The sequence below is a fragment of the Solanum tuberosum genome, unplaced genomic scaffold (assembly GCF_000226075.1).
Source record: "Solanum tuberosum cultivar DM 1-3 516 R44 unplaced genomic scaffold, SolTub_3.0 scf00126, whole genome shotgun sequence".
NCBI classification, from domain to species: domain Eukaryota; kingdom Viridiplantae; phylum Streptophyta; class Magnoliopsida; order Solanales; family Solanaceae; genus Solanum; species Solanum tuberosum.
This window is the reverse complement of record NW_006239051.1, coordinates 975,788-1,000,124: the sequence shown is the minus strand read 5'-3', so window position 1 is coordinate 1,000,124 and position 24,337 is coordinate 975,788. Positions and strand designations below refer to the sequence as shown.

General features: G+C 32.0%; 2 protein-coding genes across 2 annotated transcripts; both read right to left on the bottom strand.

The window, feature by feature from the left end:
• Nucleotides 1–161: 161 nt before the first annotated feature.
• On the bottom strand, nt 162–2,763 carry LOC102584412 (abscisic acid receptor PYL8-like). The gene is given in 3 exon segments (NM_001288096.1): nt 162–647; nt 1,542–1,757; nt 2,482–2,763. Coding segments are annotated over 3 exon segments (558 nt in total). The 5' UTR covers nt 2,605–2,763; the 3' UTR covers nt 162–428.
• A 15,841-nt stretch (nt 2,764–18,604) lies between these two features.
• LOC102584086 (probable trehalose-phosphate phosphatase 2) lies at nt 18,605–24,018 on the bottom strand. Its single transcript, XM_006350511.2, has 9 exons — nt 23,862–24,018; nt 20,538–20,703; nt 20,184–20,324; nt 20,022–20,093; nt 19,812–19,937; nt 19,657–19,713; nt 19,455–19,556; nt 19,153–19,371; nt 18,605–19,068 (listed from the first exon to the last, which is right to left on the bottom strand). Exons 2-9 carry the CDS (start codon nt 20,697–20,699, stop codon nt 18,922–18,924), a joined length of 1,026 nt encoding a protein of 341 aa, XP_006350573.1. The 5' UTR covers nt 20,700–20,703; nt 23,862–24,018; the 3' UTR covers nt 18,605–18,921.
• Nucleotides 24,019–24,337: the final 319 nt, after the last annotated feature.

The following is a 24,337-nucleotide window of genomic DNA, read 5'->3' as shown; positions in this document are numbered from 1 at the left end:
GTAAAGGGGGCCCCCCCCCCCCCCACCCTGTACCCAGCCATTGTTTACTACAAATAGAGACCACAAATGCACTTGAGAGACACGACTACGCACTCAATATACCCTGGACCAACACGAAACAGAGACAAGTGACATACCACACCCACTATCAAAATTCGATGAATTGAAACAGGCTAGTCTTTTCATCCATTTACAGGGTGTGTCTACAAATCCTTGTAAAACGTGTGGTTCTGAGACACTACAAACAAGTAATATGACTGAACCCTAAACATACACTGGAGGGAAAAAAAAAGGCGGAGCACTAAAAGCACCAGGGAATATTGAAGAGAGCAAGCCACATACAGTCGGCATCCAAAGCCTCAGGAGAACTAACAGCCTTAAGGAAGCTTCATCCTAAGTAGAAATAACCTTCAGAACGTCTTCCTGATTTAGACCTGATCAATGGGTTCTGTCCTGTCTTGCACAGCAACCCTCTCTGAAATATCAGCAAGTGATTTTAGGTTGCAATTGATCAATGCTTCAACAAAATAACATGTCTCGTCTTTGGTGTTCCCTTCGGGCACATCCACCACAAATGATTCAAGCACTACTGTCCCAGGTCTTCCATCAATCACCTCCGGGTGGACAGATATGACTGAGGAGTAGTTCTGGAAAAGATCAAATAGAAAAGATAAGGGCAAAATACAGGCTGAATATTTAATTGAATGTAGTGAAAACAATACTATAGGTCGGAAGCAAGCACGAAGTATCTCTCTCTTTAAAGCAAAATAACTATCTTTTTGTGCTGTACTGATCATTCAGTTTCATAATGCGCTATCATCAATTAAAAGTGTTGCTCTAGTACAGAAGAACCAAATCGTTTTTGCCAAATCAAAGAACCAATAGAGTTGTCTCTAAGAAAGGATCTGCATCAGGAAGATACTCACTTATCTATCCCTCAAATGCCTAGCAATTGATTTATTGTCTTCAGATCTCATCACACAAGTCAAAGGGGGCATTAAAAGGTATAACCTGCCATGGTACAATCACAAAAAGCCCCCTGACGATGATTCAATGCACTAAACCTTAATCCCGAAAAGCATCAATCTATAAGAGAACAAATTAGTCTTCTAGATGAGAAACATGCTAAATTTTTAGCCTGCCTAGAATATGCCTAGAATACCAGACTGCAATATCCATTATTTTGTGGACAAGTTGTAGGGTCTTTAAGGGGGAAGAGGATTAGTAGTCTGCAATATCACTATCACAAAAGTATCAATATCAGATGATTCGACCTTCTCTATAAACATATATGACTAAGCACTTGAAAAATAGAACTGTAAACTAGAAATCAGAAGTATATTAAGTAATTCAAGTTAGAAGTTTATTTTGGTAGTCTAATTAGTTTGGAGGTAATCTTCTACCATAGAAATGATCATCCTCTGAGGAAAAAACCAAATTCAAGTGTATTTAATAACAACAAAATCTCAAAGTTGTTAAAAATCAGAAAAAACAATTGAAAAAAGAAAGGAACAACGAAACAAGACAGAATTGTTTAATACCCTAAGTCTGTGATCCCCGCCAACAATCCTGACACTTAAGATGTGCTCTTCATCATCAAGAAGCTCCAATCTCTCGGTACTCGTTGTTGCAGGGAGGCCCGACTTGACATCAACTTCCCTAAGACTACCAATCTCAAGATCTCCTTGCACAATGCACCTGCTAATAAAGGGCTTATACTTTTGTGGCTGATCAAACCGCCTAACCAATGACCAAACCTGATAAAAAGAGGGAGAACCAACAACCATTACGACTGGCTAAACACAAAATATAAAATGCAAGTTTCGTTCATGTTACCAGAGATATTAATTTTGTCCTGCTTGCAGTAATATCAGTTATCCAGCACAAGGCAAACAGGCAATCAACGTGGAGAATAACTGCAGATGAGTCATTTGCCCCTTTTGCATAATCAATGAACATATCAATTGCTCATACATTTAGCCTTTCGTCTCTGTTCACTATAAGCACTTGTAGTTCACCCCCTAGTTATGCAAGAGTTTTATGGAAGGGATCCTTTCTTATACAACTAACCAAAAGAATAGTAAGAGTCACTTTCAACTTTCATGACTGGATAAACCAAACAGCTAAAAGATAATACAATCTTTGCTTGACCTAAAATAGGAAACAATTCAAATCTTATCCGTTTCATCCTCTATACAAATTTGACCAAGACACAAAACTAAGAAGGAACTCGATGATCTGACTACCAAAATCAAAGCCTAGTGACGTCGTATTTTTTCAGGAAAACAAAACTAAGAACACGGATCAACACAAATCAGGAACCATACAATCATCGCAAATATAACGAATCTAATGTTTAATTTCAAGATATTTAAAAGGATAATCATCAATCACACACAGCTGAAAATAAATCAATCGATCTACGGAAAAGAAAAATGCAGTAAACGCATTCAGAGAGAGAGAGAGGAGAGGAGAACGAACAAGATGAACAGGTGCTCGAATGTGCTTGACTAGAAATGAACTGCATTGATTCTCCTTAGGCTCATGAAGATGATGCTTCCTTATATACTCTTTCTCAACACCGCAGAATCCATTAGCGTTCATCGTCGCTTTAGTTTCCTGTAATCAATGAACGGCGTGTATTTCTCTCGCCGGTGACCGGAGTATCACCCCGATGACGGAGCAAAGATCTCTCAGAGACAGATTAACGCGTATTGAACTCGCAAGTGGACGAGTCTGACTCGGTATGCTTGGGAAGTCGCCACCGCCATTACAAATAGATCTCCATTATCGATTTAGTACAGTTATTTAATTATCTCTCCTGGAATATTAAAACATTTTCGGCGTCTTCTTGCTCTTTGTCTTTTTCCGCTTTTACCCTTCATATTCTCCGTATCTACCCGATGAACCACTCTTTTTGTCCATTTCGGGAGTTGAAACTTCTACAGTTCCCAAATTACCCCTCGATAAGTCTTTTATTTACGGGATAGGATTTCTCAGTTTCAGCTCCCTCTTATTGGAACCAATAAAATATCTGTAACAGCAAAATAACTGTTTTTGTCTTTATCCTTTGAAGCACAAATAAATGCTACAGTAATTTTATATTTTGAATTGAGAATTATTATCAATAAATCGAATAATCAAGTAAACAATAAAAAATTATTCGATTTGTACTCTCTCTCTCTTTTACACTATGAAAAATGTAATCAGATTTCTACTTTAATTAAAATAAAATATAGTTTTTGTGTATCTTGATTAATTCTATGAGATATCTATCACTTTCCATCAATAACATGCATCAGATAACTCTGTCCACTAAGACTACAACAAATGAATAAAATCACCTAATATTCCTTGTCTTCATTGATTTAATCGTTAATCAAATTTATGTTTAATAGTACGATTGAGATAGAAATAATGTGTGAATACATACCTATAAAAAGTATAAAGTTATTTTTTTTAAATATCACAATAAAAAATCTATAACAACAGATAAATGTTTTTGTCTTTATTAACTGAACCGTGATCTTTCCTTGCATTTTTTTTTTTAGGCTTATCTTTACTATTCCTTGAATTACTACAACTAAATAGCTTTTTTTCATTTTCAACTCTTGTCGTATTACTTTTTTAAAAAAATGAACATTAATTTTCTAATTTCCATAATTTAAAACTAATACATATTTGTCAATAGACAGAATAGTCAAATAGATACATAAAATTATATCAATTTGTTTTTTGAGCTCTCTACTAATTAGAACATATCATTTAAATATCTTTATAAATACTATTTTTCGGTAGTAACATAAATTTGATACGTCCAAATTTTATTCTTTTAAACGGTACAAAATGGTCGTTATCAAATATAGAAACAATAAGTTGTGATCAAATCCTTCCAAGAATACATGAAGAAACATTACTTATTCAATGTAAAATCCAACTTGAAATCTTAATTTCTAAGAAAATGTATTAATAATTAGTAATTGAATCGTTATACTTGAAATTGTAGTTAAAATTGTATCACTAGTTGCAAAAAGGGAATTTGTTTTGGTTTTCTTAATCAAATAGGTATGATATTGGGTTATTTTTTATTTCACGATGTAATGAACATTAATTTCATAAATCTCACAAGGGTCTTTTCGACTTGCTAGTAGATTTTCACTCTTAAGCCTTTTCGAGTCTTTAAAGTATTTGTAAAAAAATAATAGTTATTTCAAGGAGGACTCTCTCTTTCTCAACTTTGAGCCTATTAAATGAGATTTAAAGCCCCATGTCCACATCTTTAATGTTTGCAAACACCAAAATTGAAACAAAGCATAAAATTCCCATCATTTCCTTTATAGGGAAAAAGATAAATGTGCTTATCCGTCATATTTTTGGGACATTGATGTCTCTGTCGTCTAAAAACTAGAGCGTATATACCCTTTATATTAATGGGCATACACGTGTCATAATCTTATCTACAAATCCGACATTTATTAAATATCATATCGACGGATAAGATTGCGCCACGTGTCCCTATTTAGTCTTCCGTTAGAGTGAAGGTCACATATGCTCTAGTTTTTTTACGGTAGGGGCACCAATGTCCCAAAAGTACGACAAAGGGTATCTGCATACCATTTACGATAATTTGAGGGTATGTTTGTCCTTTTTCCCCTTTGTATATGATCTTGGACCTATCTAACCTCAAATCCCAGTTTATAAATGTTGGGTATTTGGCCGAGGTTCTTACTATAGATATAAAAAAAAAATCTAAAAAAAACGTAAAGTCTCCATATTTGGTTAGTAAGAAAAAGTTTAAGACTCTAAAAATAGAGACACGTTCTTTCTTACTTAATCAATATTCACAACGTAATTCTAGGGTCTTTGAAAAATTTGATTAAAAGGGAAAATTTGTGAGATTATCACTTGTACGAACTTCTTTATATTCCGAATGAATTGATAGGACGTGAAAATATAAAATAGGAACCTAATAAAAAACGTCGTCCGGAACATTGTTTTTACTCTTTGAAGAATGGTTTTGAAAAAGCCGCCGCCAAAAGTTACGGGGGCGGCACTATTGCTTCCTTTTCTTTTCCTTCCTTCGACTTCAAGATTGCGGCATCGCTAATTTTTTTATTATATATATATATATAAATAAATAAATAAAATTTTCGGAAAAAACAAAACAAAACTCTTTCGAAAGAGCTTTTGGTTTTGCCTTTCTATTTTAGATATTAAGTTTTGGACATACCTTGTGCTTTTAAAAAAGAAAGGATAATAAAAAAATGTATCTCTTTTTAATAAAAAAAATGTATATTTGACATAAATTAATCAAGTTAAATATTTTTCTAGTTTTTAGAAATTGAATTAGTAAAAGTACATTCAAATTCTAAATATGATCCAATATAATTTTGATTTTAACTTTCAAATTTTCATGACCAAATATCCGCTTAATATATTATTATAAAAAATGTCCTTTTCTGTTCTAGAAACAGTACCACCTGCCTGAGGAAAAAGTTGTCATTTTACCAATTTAAGCTAGGAATTTAATAAGAAAGGCAGCAGCAAAATTATTAAGTTAGAATTATTTTTGGAAGGAATTGAACTAACTTTATTTTTGAATTTATTAAAAGTAGTTGAGAATTATGAAGTTGTCTTTATCTTCAATCCTTTGATGTCAAAGTTGCTATTCGAAGCAATAACCAATAAGATAGCCACAATTTAAGACATGTTAATTTCTAGGGATATAATTGGCTATTATTTAAAAAGTGGGGACATAAATTGCAGGTGAGGCCAATTTAAGTTTTTTTGGTCAAGTCTACTTTATCATTGGCTACTAAATAAATAAATAAAAAGTAGAGTGAGAAATGTGAAGTGTTTTCTTTTTTCTTTTGACAATATTTCAAAGTCGTCTTTGGTTGATTTAAATTGCATCCACACTTATTTACGTATCAATCTTCTACCTTAATCTCTATATCTTTTCCTCCAGGGTCATGTGAACTTGTCTCATATTTTGTCTTATCAGGTTCCTAGTTATTTTTTAGTCTATCAATAACCTCTCCTAACTCTAATACAGTCAACCTTTCGCACCTCCTCTTCACATCACATGCTTGAACCATCTCAATCTTGTTTCCCTTTTCTTGTTTAGCGATATAAGCCACTCATACCTTGTCCCGTATAACCATCCCCACACATCCTTCTAACATCATACGACATCATCAATCTTTCCACATCTCCTTAGATTATTGGACCAAGATACTTGAAAAGTATGACTTGTTCGATCTTCACTTTCACCTCCACCTCATGTGTTATGTCACTGAATTTGCATTTTAGATACTCCATTTTAGTCCTGCTTAACCTGAAACTTTCGGACTCTCAGACATATCTCCAAACTTCCATCCACCAGTGTCTTGTCAATCAGTATTGTGTCATCTGAAAAATCAAAATATAAGACATACTAACATTATATTATTAGTAATTTTCTTTTTAATTTTCCACCCGATATCCCGTATTTTCATTGAGAGCCAATAAATTTATGTGTACCGAGAGGTCCCTCAAGGATAATTCTATATCCACTACTCAATTTTGAAAACTCGAATTAAAGATAAAAAAGTACTTATCATTAGACCACTATAATACTTATCTGTCTCTCTCCTCTTCTTGTTAGTATAGGCTATAGGTGGAAATTTCAAATTTATGGCTCGTCCTGCAGTTTGAAGCTTAAATTACAAATAAATATTTGTCTAGGTTAGACAAGGGGAGGATTAATAAATGTAATGTGTTGTTACTAAGACTACACATAGTTTAAATCTTGAATAAAAACAATTAATGATTAGATGGTATAACTTATATACATGTGTTGTTATTTCCATACCAAGACTACACATAGTTTAAATCCTGAATAAAAATAATTAATCATTAGATGTTATAACTTATATACATGTGTTGTTATTTTCAAATTAAATTGAAAATTGATTAGCTTACATTTGTCCAAAAAAAATTAAATTAAGAATCTAGAACCTTGATGATCACATATGTGGACCCAAAACAAACTTGATTCTTTGTTACAATCCATTATTGCTTTCCACTACGCAAGTTGATAACGCACCATCTATATGATTAATAATTTTGCTTTTGTGTTTTGGTATTTTTACTAGTTATTTAATTACCACTATCTTAAATATATTTACTTTTATATTCTTCATGTACTATCATCACTATCATGAGTTAGGTAACTTATGGTTTAATTTTCTTGAGAAAAACAAATACTATAAGGCAAGCAAGAGGACAACTTTGACAAGTTAACAAAATCAAAATATCTAGTTTATCATGTGCTTTAATTACAATGAATTAACAATAACAATATACTAAGTAAGATCTGAAGAGAGTGATGTGTACATAGACTTTATATTTATCTTAAAATATAGCGAGATTATATCCAAAAGAGAAATCCTCATCTCAAATCAAGCAATGTGTTTTAGTTACTTTGAACTATTCGATTATATGATTTCTCACCATTAAGATATTAAATATATGTGAATTGAATAAGACTCTGAGGCAGGAAATTGATTCCTTAAAGATATATTGTTGGTATGTTATTTAGGGAAATAAAAGCAAATTTCTTCGTATAATAAAATCATTGTTAATCAACTTGCGCTACTTCAGAGAGTCCAATTATATTTATATAACTTAGAAATGATTGTTTAGAAAAGTTATTCTCTTTTATTAATAGATATATTTGTTCAAATTAAGACCCCAAAATTACAAACTTACTCAATGTACTAGCTTTTTAAAGATCCCCAATGTTTGTTACCTTTATTATGTACAATCAATTTCTTTATACTTTAGCACCTGCTTGCTTTCTTTTTAGCAAATTGACCACATGACCAATTACATCCATTGCTTCTTCTTCCAAGTTTTTTTTTATCACTTTTAGCTTCCTTTTGCTTCTTCTTTTAGGGGGGCCTTGTTTGATCAGCTATAGTTTCATAATATCAAAACTGAAGCACCTAACATGTAATTACCGGATATTAACACTACAACAAAAGAGATATTTAATTAGTGGCGAGTTTTTCTTTGAGCAACAATATTTATTAGCGCAAAAATATTTAAAGACAATTGAGTTAGCGTCATTGCATTCAAAGTTGCTAAAGCCTTTATTATTAGAAATAAATATAATATAATAACCATTATATTATTATCACTAAATAATGGACAACAAAATTCTCTATTTGTTGTAGTATAGTTAGCAACTGTTTAGACCTCACTATCATAAAGCTCTTGACAGCCATATGCGATGCCGTGGATGAGACTGCTCCTTTTTTTTTATCAAAGGTCTCGAACTCGAGCCATGAATATAGAAAAATCATTAGTGGGAAGCACTTCTCCCTTGAATAGGCCCTACGCGGTATGAATTCGAAATAATCGAGCTAAAAAAAAAAGATCTTGACGATTCATAGTTCCATGAGTGAATACTTATATATATAGTAATTAGTGGGATTGAAGTTGCACGTTTACCTCCCAACATGTTCACAGCTTTTATTTATTCATGCATTAATTTTGGACCATATTTCCTTTTTTATATTCTCCACTACTTTTTGTCCACTCATATATAATTGCTGCTCATGACTACCGACACATATCATTTTAATTAATTAATTATAACTATACATTATAACTTTATATATCAACGAAATTCTAACATCGAAATTATGATATTGTAATTATTTTGCCCGTCTAAAATAGTGAGACATCAAAATTTGACACTAACATGCTTTTTTAAGGGAGAGATATCCTTTTTCGAAAATCGATAACTATTCATAGCTTATCTTGACACCAGAAAAGAGTTCGCTCCAACCTTTGACATGATAGGCAGGTAGCAAGTAGCGTTTTACTAGCACGACGACTCAAGGTCGAATTCCTTCTTTGTTATCAGGCAGTGGCGTAGCCACACTCACCCCAGGGTGTCCAATTGGATACCTTGGACACCCTTCGTCGGAAAATTACGTTGCATGTATATGTCAAATTCTACATTTAAAGGATTATGCCTTTGGTGTAGTGGTAATGGGTGTCCATTTGATTGAAGGAGTTTCAGGTTCGAACCCCAAATAACTACACACCATTATTTTTGGACACCCTTAATAAAATTTCTGATTCCGCCACTGTTATCAGGGTCGACCCCAAAGTCATAATGTCTCAAAATGGGAAACTTAAAGAAGAAATATACAAATATTTGGACTTTCAATCAAAAGTTCTCTCAAAATGAAACAAACCTAACAATCTTGATAAATTTAATAGTTTCAAGAAAAATATAAATGAATCGCTCTTTCGAAAACATATTAGAAAATAAATAGGTTTACATAAATCATACCGGATGGGGTAAAAAAATATTCAAATATCTCCTAATTAAGTGCATCTACAAAAAAGGTTTGGCACCTTTAAAACCCTAGCTAGGGCCCAAAGTGTTTGAAATTTCTTCCCCAAAATTATTTATTTTAAAGATGCATAAACCTTTTTTCTTTTCTTTTGAGATTCTTCTATTTCCAATCTATTTCTTTGAGACTAACAATTGCTTCGTACATAAGAAAAAATAATTTAAAAATATATATAAGAACAGCATAAATTTGTCGTACAAGCAAATTAAAGATTGGATTCTCATCTCATACCTTAAAAAACGTAAACAAAACATAGTACTTTTTAGGAAAAATAGTAAATTCAAAAGTCCCTTGATAAAGAAAGAAGAATATAGTGCATACTAGCTACTTTTACCTACGGTCCTTATTAAAAATAAATGATTATAAATAATTATTATTTTAAAAAATTAAAATATTATTAAGTACATTTTGTTTATTTTGTTCATAATACCTTTTAATTTAATGATATTAAATATATCACGTTAAAAATTAAAATTTAAAATTATCAAAGATACTCTAACATATCTTTCTTTCACCATGATTTGACCATCTTAATCAACAATTGTGTAATCCACTCACAGTATTAATTATCTTCACATCACCAATTTCCATAGGAAAATTCTACCTCTAAGTAATAAATAATCAGTGGCCAAACAAAAAATTCCACATGCAAAATATTCCACTAAATGATTGAAGATAAAGATCAAGATATTTAGGATTTTAAACTTGGTCATATTTTCCTCATGTCATACAACTATTAATATATTTTGGTCCGATAAAAAAAGGTTAAATTTATACTTATTTTAATCTAATCAACTTAAAATCTCGAATTTCATTCCCTTCATGTAAAAAACTTCAATAAAAGTCATTTATGACAGTTAACTGATAGTGTGATAAATTTGCAATTTCTTTTATCAAAGATAAGTGTAAGCTGATTTTCTCGTTATATATCTTGTTGTTAAAACAAAAATTCTTAAATTATCCGTATGTTACTTTTATTTATCATAATAAGTAACTTATTTTATTTTAAGATTCTATTTTTTCTAACGTAGATATTTATTTATAAATATCATTCGAATAATGTGATAGTCATAACTTTGAGAAAGTAGGCAGAGGCGGACCCACCCCTATTGGTAGAGGTGCATGCATATGTTAACTTTCGAAAATATCATGTGTATCTTGAAAAATTGATAGAAATTATGATATACTCCCTCTGTCTCAATTTATATGGGACTTTTCGTTTTTCGAGAGTCAAATAGTTTAAATTTGACCGGCAATTTACGCATGGAATCTTCAATTTTTTTGAAATGAAATTTATATATTTATGAACTACGTAAAAAGTACTATAAGTCACAATAATTGAAAATTCAAAATATTTAAAAGATGTACAATAAATTTACAGTAAAAAATATACTTGTTTGAATCTCAAAATCCAAAAAATTCCACATAAATTGAGACGAAGGGAGTAATTAACAGTGTACTCATTAAGTGTATTGAATGTCATTGTGCTATTGATACAAATTAGAGGAACCACATGTGAGACCTCGGTTCGAATCCCATTAGAGCACTGTTTTCACTATTTTTTTAAAGGTTATCTTATAGCTCAATTATTTTTATTTTAAAATTATCTTATAACTTAAATATAAGTTAAGGTAATATTGATACACCAAAGTCTTCAAATCCTGGTTCGCATAGAAAGGTAGGTTCATAAAGGCAATGTGGATAAGACATGAGAAATTAGTGATGAATTAAGTAGGATCACTTTAACGAACCGTTGTCAGAAAATAGGATAGACGTACTTTAATACTCAAAGTTCTAAATACAGTGACAATACGAAATTGGCCTTATCCTCTTATCTTTCTGCAAATTATTTATCATTATAGTATCTCTGTTCTAGTTGTCATGTTTCGTTTTTTTAAAAATAATTACTCTCTTTATTTTATTTTATATGTCATCTTTTATTTTGTACTTGCATTAAAAAATAATGTAAGTTTACCCTTTTACCCTTATTTATTTTTTTTGAAACTCAAATTTTCAATCAATGAATATGAATTAATTTATTTTGATTAATTAATTTAACCAATGAACATGAATCATTTACTTAAGTTTTCTAAGTTGGTCAAATGTATGTTTTCAATGATAATAACTCACAAGGGTAAAAAAGGAACAATATGCTAATTTATGCATTGATTTTATGAAATGACAAATATTATATATCAACTATTTATAAAAAAAATGACATATAAAATGGGACAGAGGGAGTACTAGTTTACTACTATGTTTTTTATTTATATGAACCATGTTTTTTTGACGTCTTGTGCAATAATTTAGTCGCAAATTAAAGTAAAGGAAAATAAAAGTTTTGCTAGTGGCTACTTTGTGGTTGGAACAGTTTTTTGGCCCTATATTTGTTAATCTAATTAATTAGGATACTTTCTATATCCGATACTTTTCCAATACATTTAATTGTTCAAGTTTTGCATATTATTACTCGTACAAATAAACTTTTAATATATACATAAAAAGTTGACTTGACCTGATCAAATTTTCGAAACAACAGATATTTATATATCTGGTCCGTTATGTTAGATATTTGATAGTCAATTAATTTTATAAGAATCTATAAATTTTAAATCTCAATCGAACTGATATCTAGGTGTAGGTAGAAAAAAAACATTTTCCTTATTAATATTCTGCCTTGATAAAGAAATAACAGCTTGGAATAGAAACTTCAACTTTCTCAATTAGTTAAGAAATAACTTTCTTTTAATTTGGTGGACTGTGCCCTTGAAAGTAGACACAATATTTCATTAATGATAATATAAGAGAGTTAGCTAGATAAGCAAATTCAAATTAAGTAGCATTAGTCTCTAATTAATTAAAACCTCATATTTTGTTTTTAATTTTCTTTACGACATAAATATTGAGGCGTAGGAATACTAATCAAGATATCAAGTGTGTTTTGTATGACAGAAAACATTTTCTTGAAAAGTATTTTTCTAAAAAATAAGTTAGAGCATGTGGGTTATGGTAAAAATATCATCAAAATAAAATGATATTCATGGACTTTATTTTGTCTATTTTAACTAGAAAAGTCTTTGTTTTTATTTTTATTTTCAAATTTTATTTATTTATTTTTAAATTTTTTACTCATCAAACATGATAAAAATGCAATCCCTTTCCCTTTTTTGACCATCTTTATCAACATTTAGTTTTAGAACAACGTTAATATTGAGTTTAAGGGTGGATATTTAATTAGTTAAAATATTTTCTACGATAAAATAACTTATTTGATAAGAATAGAAAAACTAAATTCTATTAATGATATTCTACGCAGATTATATCTTCTCACAATCATTCCCCCATCACCTTTACTAACACTAAAAAAATAAGTAAAAATATCACTTATATTTTAAGAAAATCATTTTCGTACCAAACCCACCCAAGTCTAGCTAGTAGATGATTGGGTGTTAGAAAATGGAGTGTTATTAGTTAGTACAAGTGACAAGTGAAATGTCTCTTTATTCTTTTGACCATTATTTTGGAAGCTAAAAGAAAGTGCAGCACATTATCAATTTTATATCATGATTGGCTAGTAGTAGTATAGTTACCATCTCATTAAATAGAAACTTATTTGACCAAGATCTAGTGGTTATAATAACTTCCATTATTGTTGAATCTACTACCTTGCATATAATTAAATATGACTCGTAAAAACTTTTATCTTGAGTTTTTAATTAAAAGATAATTTAATCAACCCTCTCAACCCAATTTTTTTTTTCATTTTTATGAGGCAAATACATATATATATTAGTGTCTTTAAGTTTTAAGTGCTGAGCAGAGTCGAAATTTTCATTAAGAGCTTCAGAATATAAAGAAGTGGTTACACGAACTATTTAATCCATAAATAAAAGCCTCCCCTCCTAGAGGCAAGTGCATAGATAACCAATTTTGGGTTGGGACCCCGAGATTCGGTTTAAGTTTATAAATTTTTGGTAAGTTTAGCTATTTCAATTGAAGAGATACACAAACAATTGAAGTTACAAAATTCATGCAAAAAAATTTAAATTTTGTCTGAAGTCTTGACATACTGCTTGTGCAAGCAAACTTTTGACATACGCGTTAGAAGTTTGACTTGTCAAAAACCAAACTTCAGACATATGCATTTGAAGGTTTTCTTATCAATGCCACACTCTCAACATTTGCATTTGTCAAGGTCAAGCTTTAAATCGATATAAATATTAGAAGTTTGATTTGTCAAAATCATATCAAATAAAACTTTATAGATATTTATACCTAATCAAGTGTTCCAATTTAAATATTTTCAATTCTAAATTTAGATATTTTTATGCGTATTCTCATTTGTCTATAAATACTTAAGTTAATCACATCAAAATGCGTCATTTCCAAAAAAATTTGGACATTTTTGTGTGCATACATAATTTCTTTTTCTTCAAAATTTGAATTGAAAACATCTCTACTAAAATTTGACTTAATTCGAATGTTTAAATTACATATCCTAAAAAATTAAAAGTATAATTTTGTATTATGCTTACTTTGAAAGTTGAAATTATTATACCTCACATCAATTTTAAATCATGATTGGCTATTTAGCCACTCGTTATTTATTAGATAAGATAAAATTTTGACCAAGGTAGTGGTTTCCAATTGTTTAATTGCGTGTAATTTCTAAAGGCTTTTCACTTTCCATGTATGCATGTATTTAGGTACATATAATAGAGTAGGGGAAAGCAAAATCTTGCATCTTTTGTGGTCATACTTCTACGCTATAAATATTTAGGCCGGTAAAATTAATTCAAAACAATATAATTTTTGATTGATTTAAATTTGAATGTGTTAATAATTTATTTATTTATTAACTTAGTTTATTTTGATTTAATCTAAAAGTCAGGTTTATTTGAATCAAATATATAGTAAAAATGACCCATAAGAAAATCTTGTTAAAATATTCTTTTAGGAACTCTTTTTTGTTTGATATGCAATACATAGTCATAATAAAGAAAAAACAGTTTTATTTGATAGTTAAATAAACTATAAAAGAATAAACAAAGAAATCTAACTTGGTAAGGTTGGATAGATTGAGTTACAATGATCCATTGTTTAACCCATCTTGACTCCATCTCATCTCGACCTAAATAACCCTTAAGCAGATTAATGACCCACAAATTTATTAACTTAGACAATTTTGATCGTCCAAATTAAGTCCAGTATGTCCATTTGACACCCTTAACTATTTCACTCAATATTTATGCGATACACTTGATTACCAAGTCACTAACATCAATTAGAGGAGAAAAATTGTTGCGGAGCTCAAATTTAAAATGTTAAAACTGGTCAAAACAATAAATGATAGTGATAATTTATTTAAAGTTTGTATGGATCAAAATAAGTTGAGTTAAGATATAAAAGGACGAATCATAATCTAATTTCCCCAACATGAATTAATATCTCATCCTTTTTTAAGTTTGCTTCATTAAAAATAGAATGTGATGGCTAATATATTTTTTGAAAATATTAAGAGCAAACTACATAAATTCCACTAGTTTAGGTCTTAATTACTAAGATTTTCGATAGTTTCAAATATTATTTTTTCTACCATATTTCGTGCTTAGGATACATGATTCTGAATACGCGAGATGCATGTATTTGCCGACTTTTAAAATTGAGATACATAATTTATTTGTCTAAATTAATTAGTTATAACTAATTTTCTTAATTAGAGGAGTAATTGAGATACATGTATCATTACTCGCGAGATACATGTATCTCGCAGTTTTAAAAAACGAGACACACGATTTATAAAATTAAAGAGGGATAACTTATTTCCTTAATTAAAGGATTAATGGATGAATAATTAACAACCCAAACTGATTTACATGATCCTTGCATGTCAACTTTAAAAAGTTTTCCTAAAATAATGAAATTATAGTAATTATGTAATTGTAAACTTCATCTTCTTCATCAATTCATTCTTTTGTATCTTAAAGTTTCGAATATTTCGGCCTTGAGATACATGTATCATTTTTCGCGAGATACTTATATCCATCAGTTTTAAAAGTCGAGATACACGATTTATTACTTTGAATTAAAGGGGTGAAACTTATTTCATTAATTGATGAATAATTAACAACCCAAACAGATTTACAGGATTCTTGCGTATCAACTCTAACAAGTATTCCTAAAATAACGAAATCATAAACCATAGTAATTCCGTAATTGTAAACTTTATCTTCTTCATCAATTCTTTCCTTTGTATATTAAAGTTTCGGCTTGAAGTATGGTAGTGAAGTATATCTGGTTAGGTAGTTTTTCTAAAAAAATCTCTTTAACTTCTTTCAAATTTATACAACTCTCATTATCCAAATGTTTGGGCTTGAGTTACATCTTGGCCCGTTGATAACACTATTTGACCCATTTTGGCCCAACAGTTTGAAGAGTCATCATTTAAAGTAGTTGTTTTTTCTTTCTTTATTGGTACAAAAACAAGATACTAATTTTTAAACTTTTTAACCCAAATATTATATAAGTACCACATCTAAACATAGTTAGACAAAATCAATACCATGTTTTATACGGTGGGTTATAGCGAACTCGGGACGGAAATATTATATCCATATGCATATATTTAATTGCGAAATCCAAAAACTAAAACAAACTATTGATTCAAAATCTGTAAACTTCAAATTGATCTGATTCCTCCTCTGCAACCAACCAACATAAATAAACACAAAACTTATTCATATATTATAAGATATGATTTCAATACATAAGAGGGTAAAATTTAAGTTTAATTATAAGCAACAATATTCAGAACTACAACTGCCTGTGCAGTAGCATTGAAAGGTACCACAATTATAGCAAAGACAATTAGTATCCTCTAGCCTTTTTGACATGACCAAATTGGTCATTTTTTTAATTTCATCTGAAGTGGCTATAACTTGAAAATATAGTGCCAATATTATCAACAATGCCAAGGCTGCCTTTTTCTCCATTGCTAGTTAATTAGTTTACAAAGTGTAATGAGAAATTAATATACCCTAATTTCAATCAAATTAACTAGACTTATATAGGAATATTTCAACTGCTTAATCAATTGTATATACTTGTTGGCCCGTTGTTTATTGACTCAACATTTGTCTGGCTTCAAGAAGGACGTTTCTTTTGATGAATAAATAGAAATTTTATCTTGTTAATTTTTGATAACGTCATTTTTTTAAATGTATTTTCACACAAGAAGGATTTAGATAGACCTATTATCCAACTCTACTCGAAATAGTCCTTGTCCTAAGCTTGCATTTTTAATTAAATTTTAGCTTGGTTTGGAAGTAGTTAGTTGTTTTTACAATAATTTTAGAAAGTTGGATCCAAAAGTTGTAACGTGAATATCTTCTTGTTTTTGTGGTCCTATGGATTTGGAGTGACAAAATTAAACTCAATTTGTTTAATTTTGGGTTGGTTATTGATTCGCCCATTAACTAGTTCAGTCTGTTGTATACAAACTTTATACATTATACAATGCAATAGTTCATTTTTCTCAACGAGTTGATTTTTTTTCCAATCCATGATTTTCAAATAAAGTGAATAACCCCCCCCCCCCCCCCCCCCCCCCCACCCCCCCCCACCCCCCCCCCCCCCCCCCCCCCCCCCCCCCCCCCCCCCCCCCCCCCCCCCCCCCCCCCCCCCCCCCCCCCCCCCCCCCCCCCCCCCCCCCCCCCCCCCCCCCCCCCCCCCCCCCCCCCCCCCCCCCCCCCCCCCCCCCCCCCCCCCCCCCCCCCCCCCCCCCCCCCCCCCCCCCCCCCCCCCCCCCCCCCCCCCCCCCCCCCCCCCCCCCCCCCCCCCCCCCCCCCCCCCCCCCCCCCCCCCCCCCCCCCCCCCCCCCCCCCCCCCCCCCCCCCCCCCCCCCCCCCCCCCCCCCCCCCCCCCCCCCCCCCCCCCCCCCTATCTTATTTGAGACATAAAGATAGAGTTATTGTAATTAATTACTACACCTCCGTAATAGACTAAACGAGTCATATATAGATGAGCTCATGCACTTTGATGTTTCTTTTGGAATAGCAATATCATAACGATTCAAAATTAAAATATTCCACACAAAACAAAAATAAGATACTAGTAATATTTAAGCTTATTTAAACCATATTATATAAGTACCACATCTAAACATAGTTAGACAAAATATGCCATGTTTTACACTGTAGGTTATAGCCAACTAGGGATCAATATTCCAAAAACTAAAATAAACTATTGATACAAAATTAGTAGACTTCAAATTGATCTAGTTCAACACACAACATATACATATATTATAAGAAGATATGATTCAATACATAAGAGATTAATTATAAGCAGCAAAATTCAGAAGAACAACCTGTGCAATAGCATTGAAAGGTACCACAATTATAGCAAACACAATTAGTATCCTCTAGCCTTCTGTGCATGACCAAATTGGTCAGTTTTTCAATTTCATCTGAAGTGGCTATTATAACTTGAAAACATAGTGCCAATATTATCAACAATGGCAAGGTTGCATTTTTCTCCATTGCTAATTAAGTTCACAAATGTTCAATGAGAAATTAAAATACCTTACTATCAATGCTTCAAACAAATTAATTAGACTTATATAGGAATTTATCGTGCCTAATGCTGGCCGATCGAATAAAAAATAATTTGAAATCCTTCGATGATTTATCAACTGTATATACTTGTTGGCCGGATGCTTATCGACTCAATATTTGTTGCCTCTACTCGAACGGCAGAAAGATGCTATGCTGAAATAGTCCTACGCCTAAGCTTGGTTTTGTTGTTGTTGTAATTTTGTTATCTTTTTGGGTACGATAGATGATCATGGATGACTAAATTACAAATGACATTACTGAATTTTATATCATTCATTATCCATTTTTCAAGTCATACATCTAAACACATGTTTTTTGCTACCAGATACACTGAAAAAAGGAGAGGCCAGTGAGAACATGAGGGAGACCAGCGAATTTGTCTATGTATCACAGATACATACGAATCACATTACATACACACAAGATACATGTATCTAGTGACGACTGGTGTGATTTGCATGTACATGGGATACCACATACGCTAGCTAGATAGGAGAGTGACGTGTGCAAAACATTCTGAACAATAACTTCAACAATATAACACGATAATCAAAGTGCAAGAAACAACAACTAGTAACATAAATCGAAGTGAAAAACCATTGCATTGCAACAAAAACTTGACATAAAACCAAAAAGTTCAAAAGTTTCCATTGATAAGTGCAGTAATTGGGAAATGATGCAAAAAATTTCACCCAACTGCAGTTTCATTCTATATAATATTACTAGTACTTTGTAAACTTAATGGGAGCATATCAGGCAGACCACAAAAACCGCCTTGTATACCTTAGCTCCCACTCCTTTCAGTTTTACCTTGTATATATATATATATATTTAAACTGTATATTGGATAGATATAATTAACTTATCCGTCACAGCTCCACTTCATAAGCAATCTACACCGCGGAAACCTCCCCCCATCTGGCCAACCGTATCAGAAATGACAACACTTCAGATGGATCACGCAGAGAGTAAGATGCCAATGTGTCCCTTGGATTACTAGACACTATAATAGGATACCCCTGTCCTCTACACTTAAGTACCTGCACAAATTATTAAGACATTATTATTAGTAAATGTCATATGACAAACTTGGTTATATACACAACAATTGTCAAGACTCGTACCTTAAAAGCATCTTCGTCAGTTTTATCATCCCCTATGTAAATCGGGAGAACATCACTTGAGTTGGTGAATCCTAGAGTCTCAAGCAAGTAAACCAGAGCATCGCCTTTGTTCCACTTTATGGATGGACGTATTTCTATAACTTTCTTACCCCTTGTAAGATGAAAACCAGGGTACTTGGCAACTAGTGCCTGAACTTTCTTTTCCAGCAGCCCCAAATCCTGAAAATTTGGAATACAAATTCAACATCCTGCACATGACTTGGCAGATTATAACTGAAATAAAATCTAATTTGATCGTGTACCTCTTGTAAGACATGCCGGTAATGAACAGAGATGCAGAACCTGTTGTCCTCAACCAGAGCTCCATTTATCTCCGAAGTGGTTTCCTCCAACTCATTCAACATCTGCGCCACATGAACATTTTGTAAGCATTATGTAATCAACAACACGATGTTTTATAATCAAATTAAAAGTCTTGATGGACAAATTGAAATGTTAACCAACCTTTTCAATTGAAGGCAGAAAGTCCTGAGCAGGCTGAAAGACAGTGAGTTCATTCCCCTGTAATATATAATAATAGCGGACACATAGATAAGATAAGTACAGTATAGCTATAGGGAATCAAATTTATTTTGGGCTTAAAAGGAAATCAAATAAACCTTTTGATCAAGGGCCTTGCTTTGGTACTTTCCATCATAACAACTAGCTTGAATTGCAGGTCCCATTATGTCCATCCCATGGCTCCCCGCGTAAAACACATCATCCAACTTTACAAAACCATAAACCTAATGCAAACAACAAATTAGATATTAGGTACATTTTATCAAAAAAGTAATTTGGCTTGAGATCAAAGTAATTCGTTTAATTACCTTCTGTCGACTTCTTCCACTTATTATAGCTGTTGGATAGAGTTTTGCAACATCACCTACAGCTGAGCGCATCTGCATTGTAATGCATGCTATTAGAATGCCATCAAAGACACAATTTAAGAAATTAAACGAGGACAGCAACATGGTTAGTTATAAATTTACCATATCAGACATGAAGGCACGTTCAGGATCATTCACAATTGGCGATAAAGTCCCATCATAATCTAAAAACACTACAACCCATTTCCCCTTTGCTGCGTCCATCATCTCCTCGAAAGAGCTCAATGCTGAAGGATGCTCTTCCTGAAATGAAAAAAAAAAACAAAAAAACCTTACAAATGAGACTATAGGCAAAATAAAATGACTAGTTATTTGTTTTGCTTTCTTATCAATGCTATGATCATTACCATGCACTAGGGACAAAACTATAGTTCAACTTACAGATTCAGCACAACTCAATAACTTTATTACGTACCCTTTATTATGTAACATTGAGAATAAAAATGTTCTACTCACCAACCAAGAAATGTCCATTTGGTCAGCAGGCTTAGATTCTTCCTTGGGCTCAGTCTTGTTAAGCTTAGTTGCTTTTGAAATGGACTCAATTCTTTGAGTCCTAGCCAGCCCATTCTGGAATCCCATAGCCTGGCAAAACCACCTTGTCAAATTTTCTCTCATTTTACTGTAAAAAAAAAAAAAGTAAGTACATATGTAATCAATTGTTTTAAATTCAATGAATAAATATTAAGGTCAACTACAAGTCTTTAAAATAATCGAAGGTAAATTGGAGTTGAAATCCCATAAAATCAGGAACAAGCAAGTTTATCAATATTTAAACTTGGAATATGTTAGGTGAAGATACATAAACGTTTCGTTAAAAAAATAAAAGTAAAATACTAAGAAGTAGAGATTGTATATAAAAAAATAAATAGGAAATAAAGTCTTTTTCAAAGCTTGTCACTAGTGACAAATAATTTGGAGAATAAGATATTAGGAAGACGAAAAAATAATAATACATGTGTAAGTAAATGATTAGTAGAGATTCCAAGACTTAAAATATGTCTTTTTTTATTATTATTAAAGAAAGGTCGCTATAACAACAAATTTGATTTGAAAAGAACTAACATAATAAAAACAAGAAGAAGACAAAAGGAACTAAAAAGAAAGGACATTAATCAAATATTAAAGTCCTATTTGGTGACTCAACGTTACATGGCAACTTTTTAAAAGCTACTTAGAGTTGAGGTCTTAATCAAACTGATTCAGCACACACCGACAAAAATTAATGTTAGTTCAATTTCTTTAAATATAAAAAATTGCAAACTTTAATGCGTTAATACCGTTGGCTTTGTTATAACTACCAATTTCTATGCTTTTTATAGTTGCCACCTGTTTTGGATACTAAAAAAGACAATAAGTAGAATGAACAAACTGCTACAGCTAGATAGCTAGGAAAAAATGATTTAAATGAAAATAAAATAGGGCATTCAAGTTGGGAGAAAATAATTGTGATAAATACAAATATTCATATAGAATGTGGACTAGGACGAATTATTGTAGTAACACAAATTGTGGCGTTGATTGTGCTTTATACAATTATATATATATTATAATCTAAACATTAATTGCTACTTTAGTCAGAGTTATTCCTCTAAAGAAAATCTAGTGTTTAAATTTGTCAGTTTTCAACCCTGCTTTAATACTTAAGACAGCAACACACAACGTAATAAACAATTGAAGAATGATTAGACTCCTAATAAGTACTCTAGTTGGAGTTTAAATTTACTAGTTACTCTCCATCTGTATTTTCTTATTAGTCTCCTTTGAAAACGATCGAGGATCTATTAGAACAAGTTTCTCTGTCGTAAGGTATGAGCAAAATTATGTACACACTAATTTTTTTAAGAATTTATTCCTTTATTTCTTAAATTTCATGTTCGATTAAACAATGTCACGTAAATTGAACATGGTATCTAACCATTTCTATGTCATTCTAGGACCCAACAGAATGTACTAGGGCCACTAGTTTTGCCACTCTTTTCTACATTTGGAGCCACCACCAACACTTTATCATTATTATTATCATATAATTCATCCGACCCACAGAATTGCTCTTGGTTGTGCATGTATATATATATTCACATGAAACCGAACATAGAAACCTTGCCACGTAAAAAAGTGAGACGTGTACAAGGAGAATGGAATCTACACTTTTTTATATTAGTAAAAATAAAATAAAAGGTGTAAAAAAAAAACAGGAAGTGAATGATTTGACTTTTGAAAACATATGTGTGAACAAGAAAACTAAATTGAAATCAAGACTCAAAGAGTCTTTAGGACCATTTTCCAACTAATAAAAAGGGTTTAAAAAAAATAAAAACATAGATTTACGTGTCGCTAAGAGGGAGAAAATTAAATATATCATAAACCATCTAGAAGGTAATTTTTGAGGATTATAAACTCGACACATTAGTAATATCTTTTGGACAAGGCTTAAGAAAACGACTTTCTTTTTTTATTTTCATTCGTTCCAGTAGATTTTTCTCCATATCCAAAATTTAACCTCGAGCTTTCTAGTTAAGGGTGAAATAGTCCCACCATTAACATCACAATCCATGTCAGTAAGAAAACGACTTAAAACTATAAAAAAAAATAATAACTATGGATGCTACACAAAAGGACATACACATAACATGAGACGACACTAGAGAAACTACCTAGAAGTTGAATATAATATAGAATAATAATAACTAAGGTAACATATTCAACTAAATACAATGGACCAAGTCAAAAAAGCTATAAATAGTTTAAGTTAAAATGATTAATTAATCGACATAGTAATTGTAAGGAAAATAAAGAAATTAGATGTTCCGATGTAGTATCACATTTAATTTTCAAATATTTAACGACTTTCTTGCCAAGGAAACACGATGTATGGTATATACAAATTAAATAGAGAAGGTCAATTCCTAACTCTCCAAGTATTATTATTTAGCACTAACAGTGACATCTAACACATAAAACACTAAAAAAGATATTAACAAGGTCGGTCACTGGGTCCGATTCCACAATCTATATCGCATCGACCTAACGGCCAATAATAAATATTCAGAGAAATCATAGAAATTATAACTACTAGTTAAAGAAAAAAATCAAGATCGAACACTGTTGCAAATAGCTAGTATAATTTCCCAAGGGCTAAGAGAGATCTAATCTTAGTTTTGTACTTAAGTGGGCCTCTTGGGTCAAAAATGGGCCCTAGCCCACTCAAGTTTGTGGACCCTAGCATAATACACGTGTACAGTCCAGATACCACACGTAACCGCCGGTGAATGTAACCGAAAAAGCGTCACGGTATCAATCCAACTCCTACCTCTAGCGCGTGACAACCAACGCCAACATCAGATGGTTAAAACAAGCAACTACATCTCACGCGCGTGAGCTAGTGAGAACTCAATTTGCTTCACCGGTTAAAAAACAAAAAACGATCACCAAACTGCTTTTTCGTTTAGTTCGTACCTATTTTAGTCACTAAAACACGCCCGTAAATCACTAGAACAACTATCCCCGCCGTATAAATCAAGAATTTTAATAGCTCAGTTGTTTTGACGCATAAATTTACGCCCAAAGGTTCAAATCCCGTAATTAACCGTATTCTGTCCCAAAATTTGATAAAAAACAGACAGATACAAAACAAACGAAAAAAAACGGCCGCAGCGTTTGGCAATCGTACCTGAGAATGCGACCGCCATTCATGAAGGCGATAAGTTATCGACCGAATAATTCAATAACTGGAATCAGTAAACAGGAAGAAGATAATGAGAGAGAAAGGGAACTTACGTGCTGAAAACAGAGAAACTTGTGGGAGAATTTTGAGCAACTGTTACTGTTGAGCTACAAATTGTAATTTGAACGGAAGAGAAGAAGGAGAAAAGGGAAGGAACATTGGAGAAGTTTAGGGGAGTTTATATAGATGCCGGAAGGGTTTTAGTGAGGGGTAGGGGTGGGGGAGGGTGTGGGTGGTGGGTAGGTGTGATTTTGCTATAATGACCCAGGTTTTATTATTTATATTTATTACCCCTATCAATGTCAATATTATTAATTTATTACTTCAGATTATACTCGCAAAATTAATGTACTTGCCCGGTAAATAATGATAAAATAAGTGATACTCCCTCCGTCTCATTTTATGAGGTAGTTTGATTCGGCATGAAGTTTAAGAACGAAAGAAAAACTTTTAAAACTTGTGGTCCAAAATGAAAGATAGAAATTTGTGTGGCTGTAAATTATTTCGTTAAAGGTAAAATAGACATTTT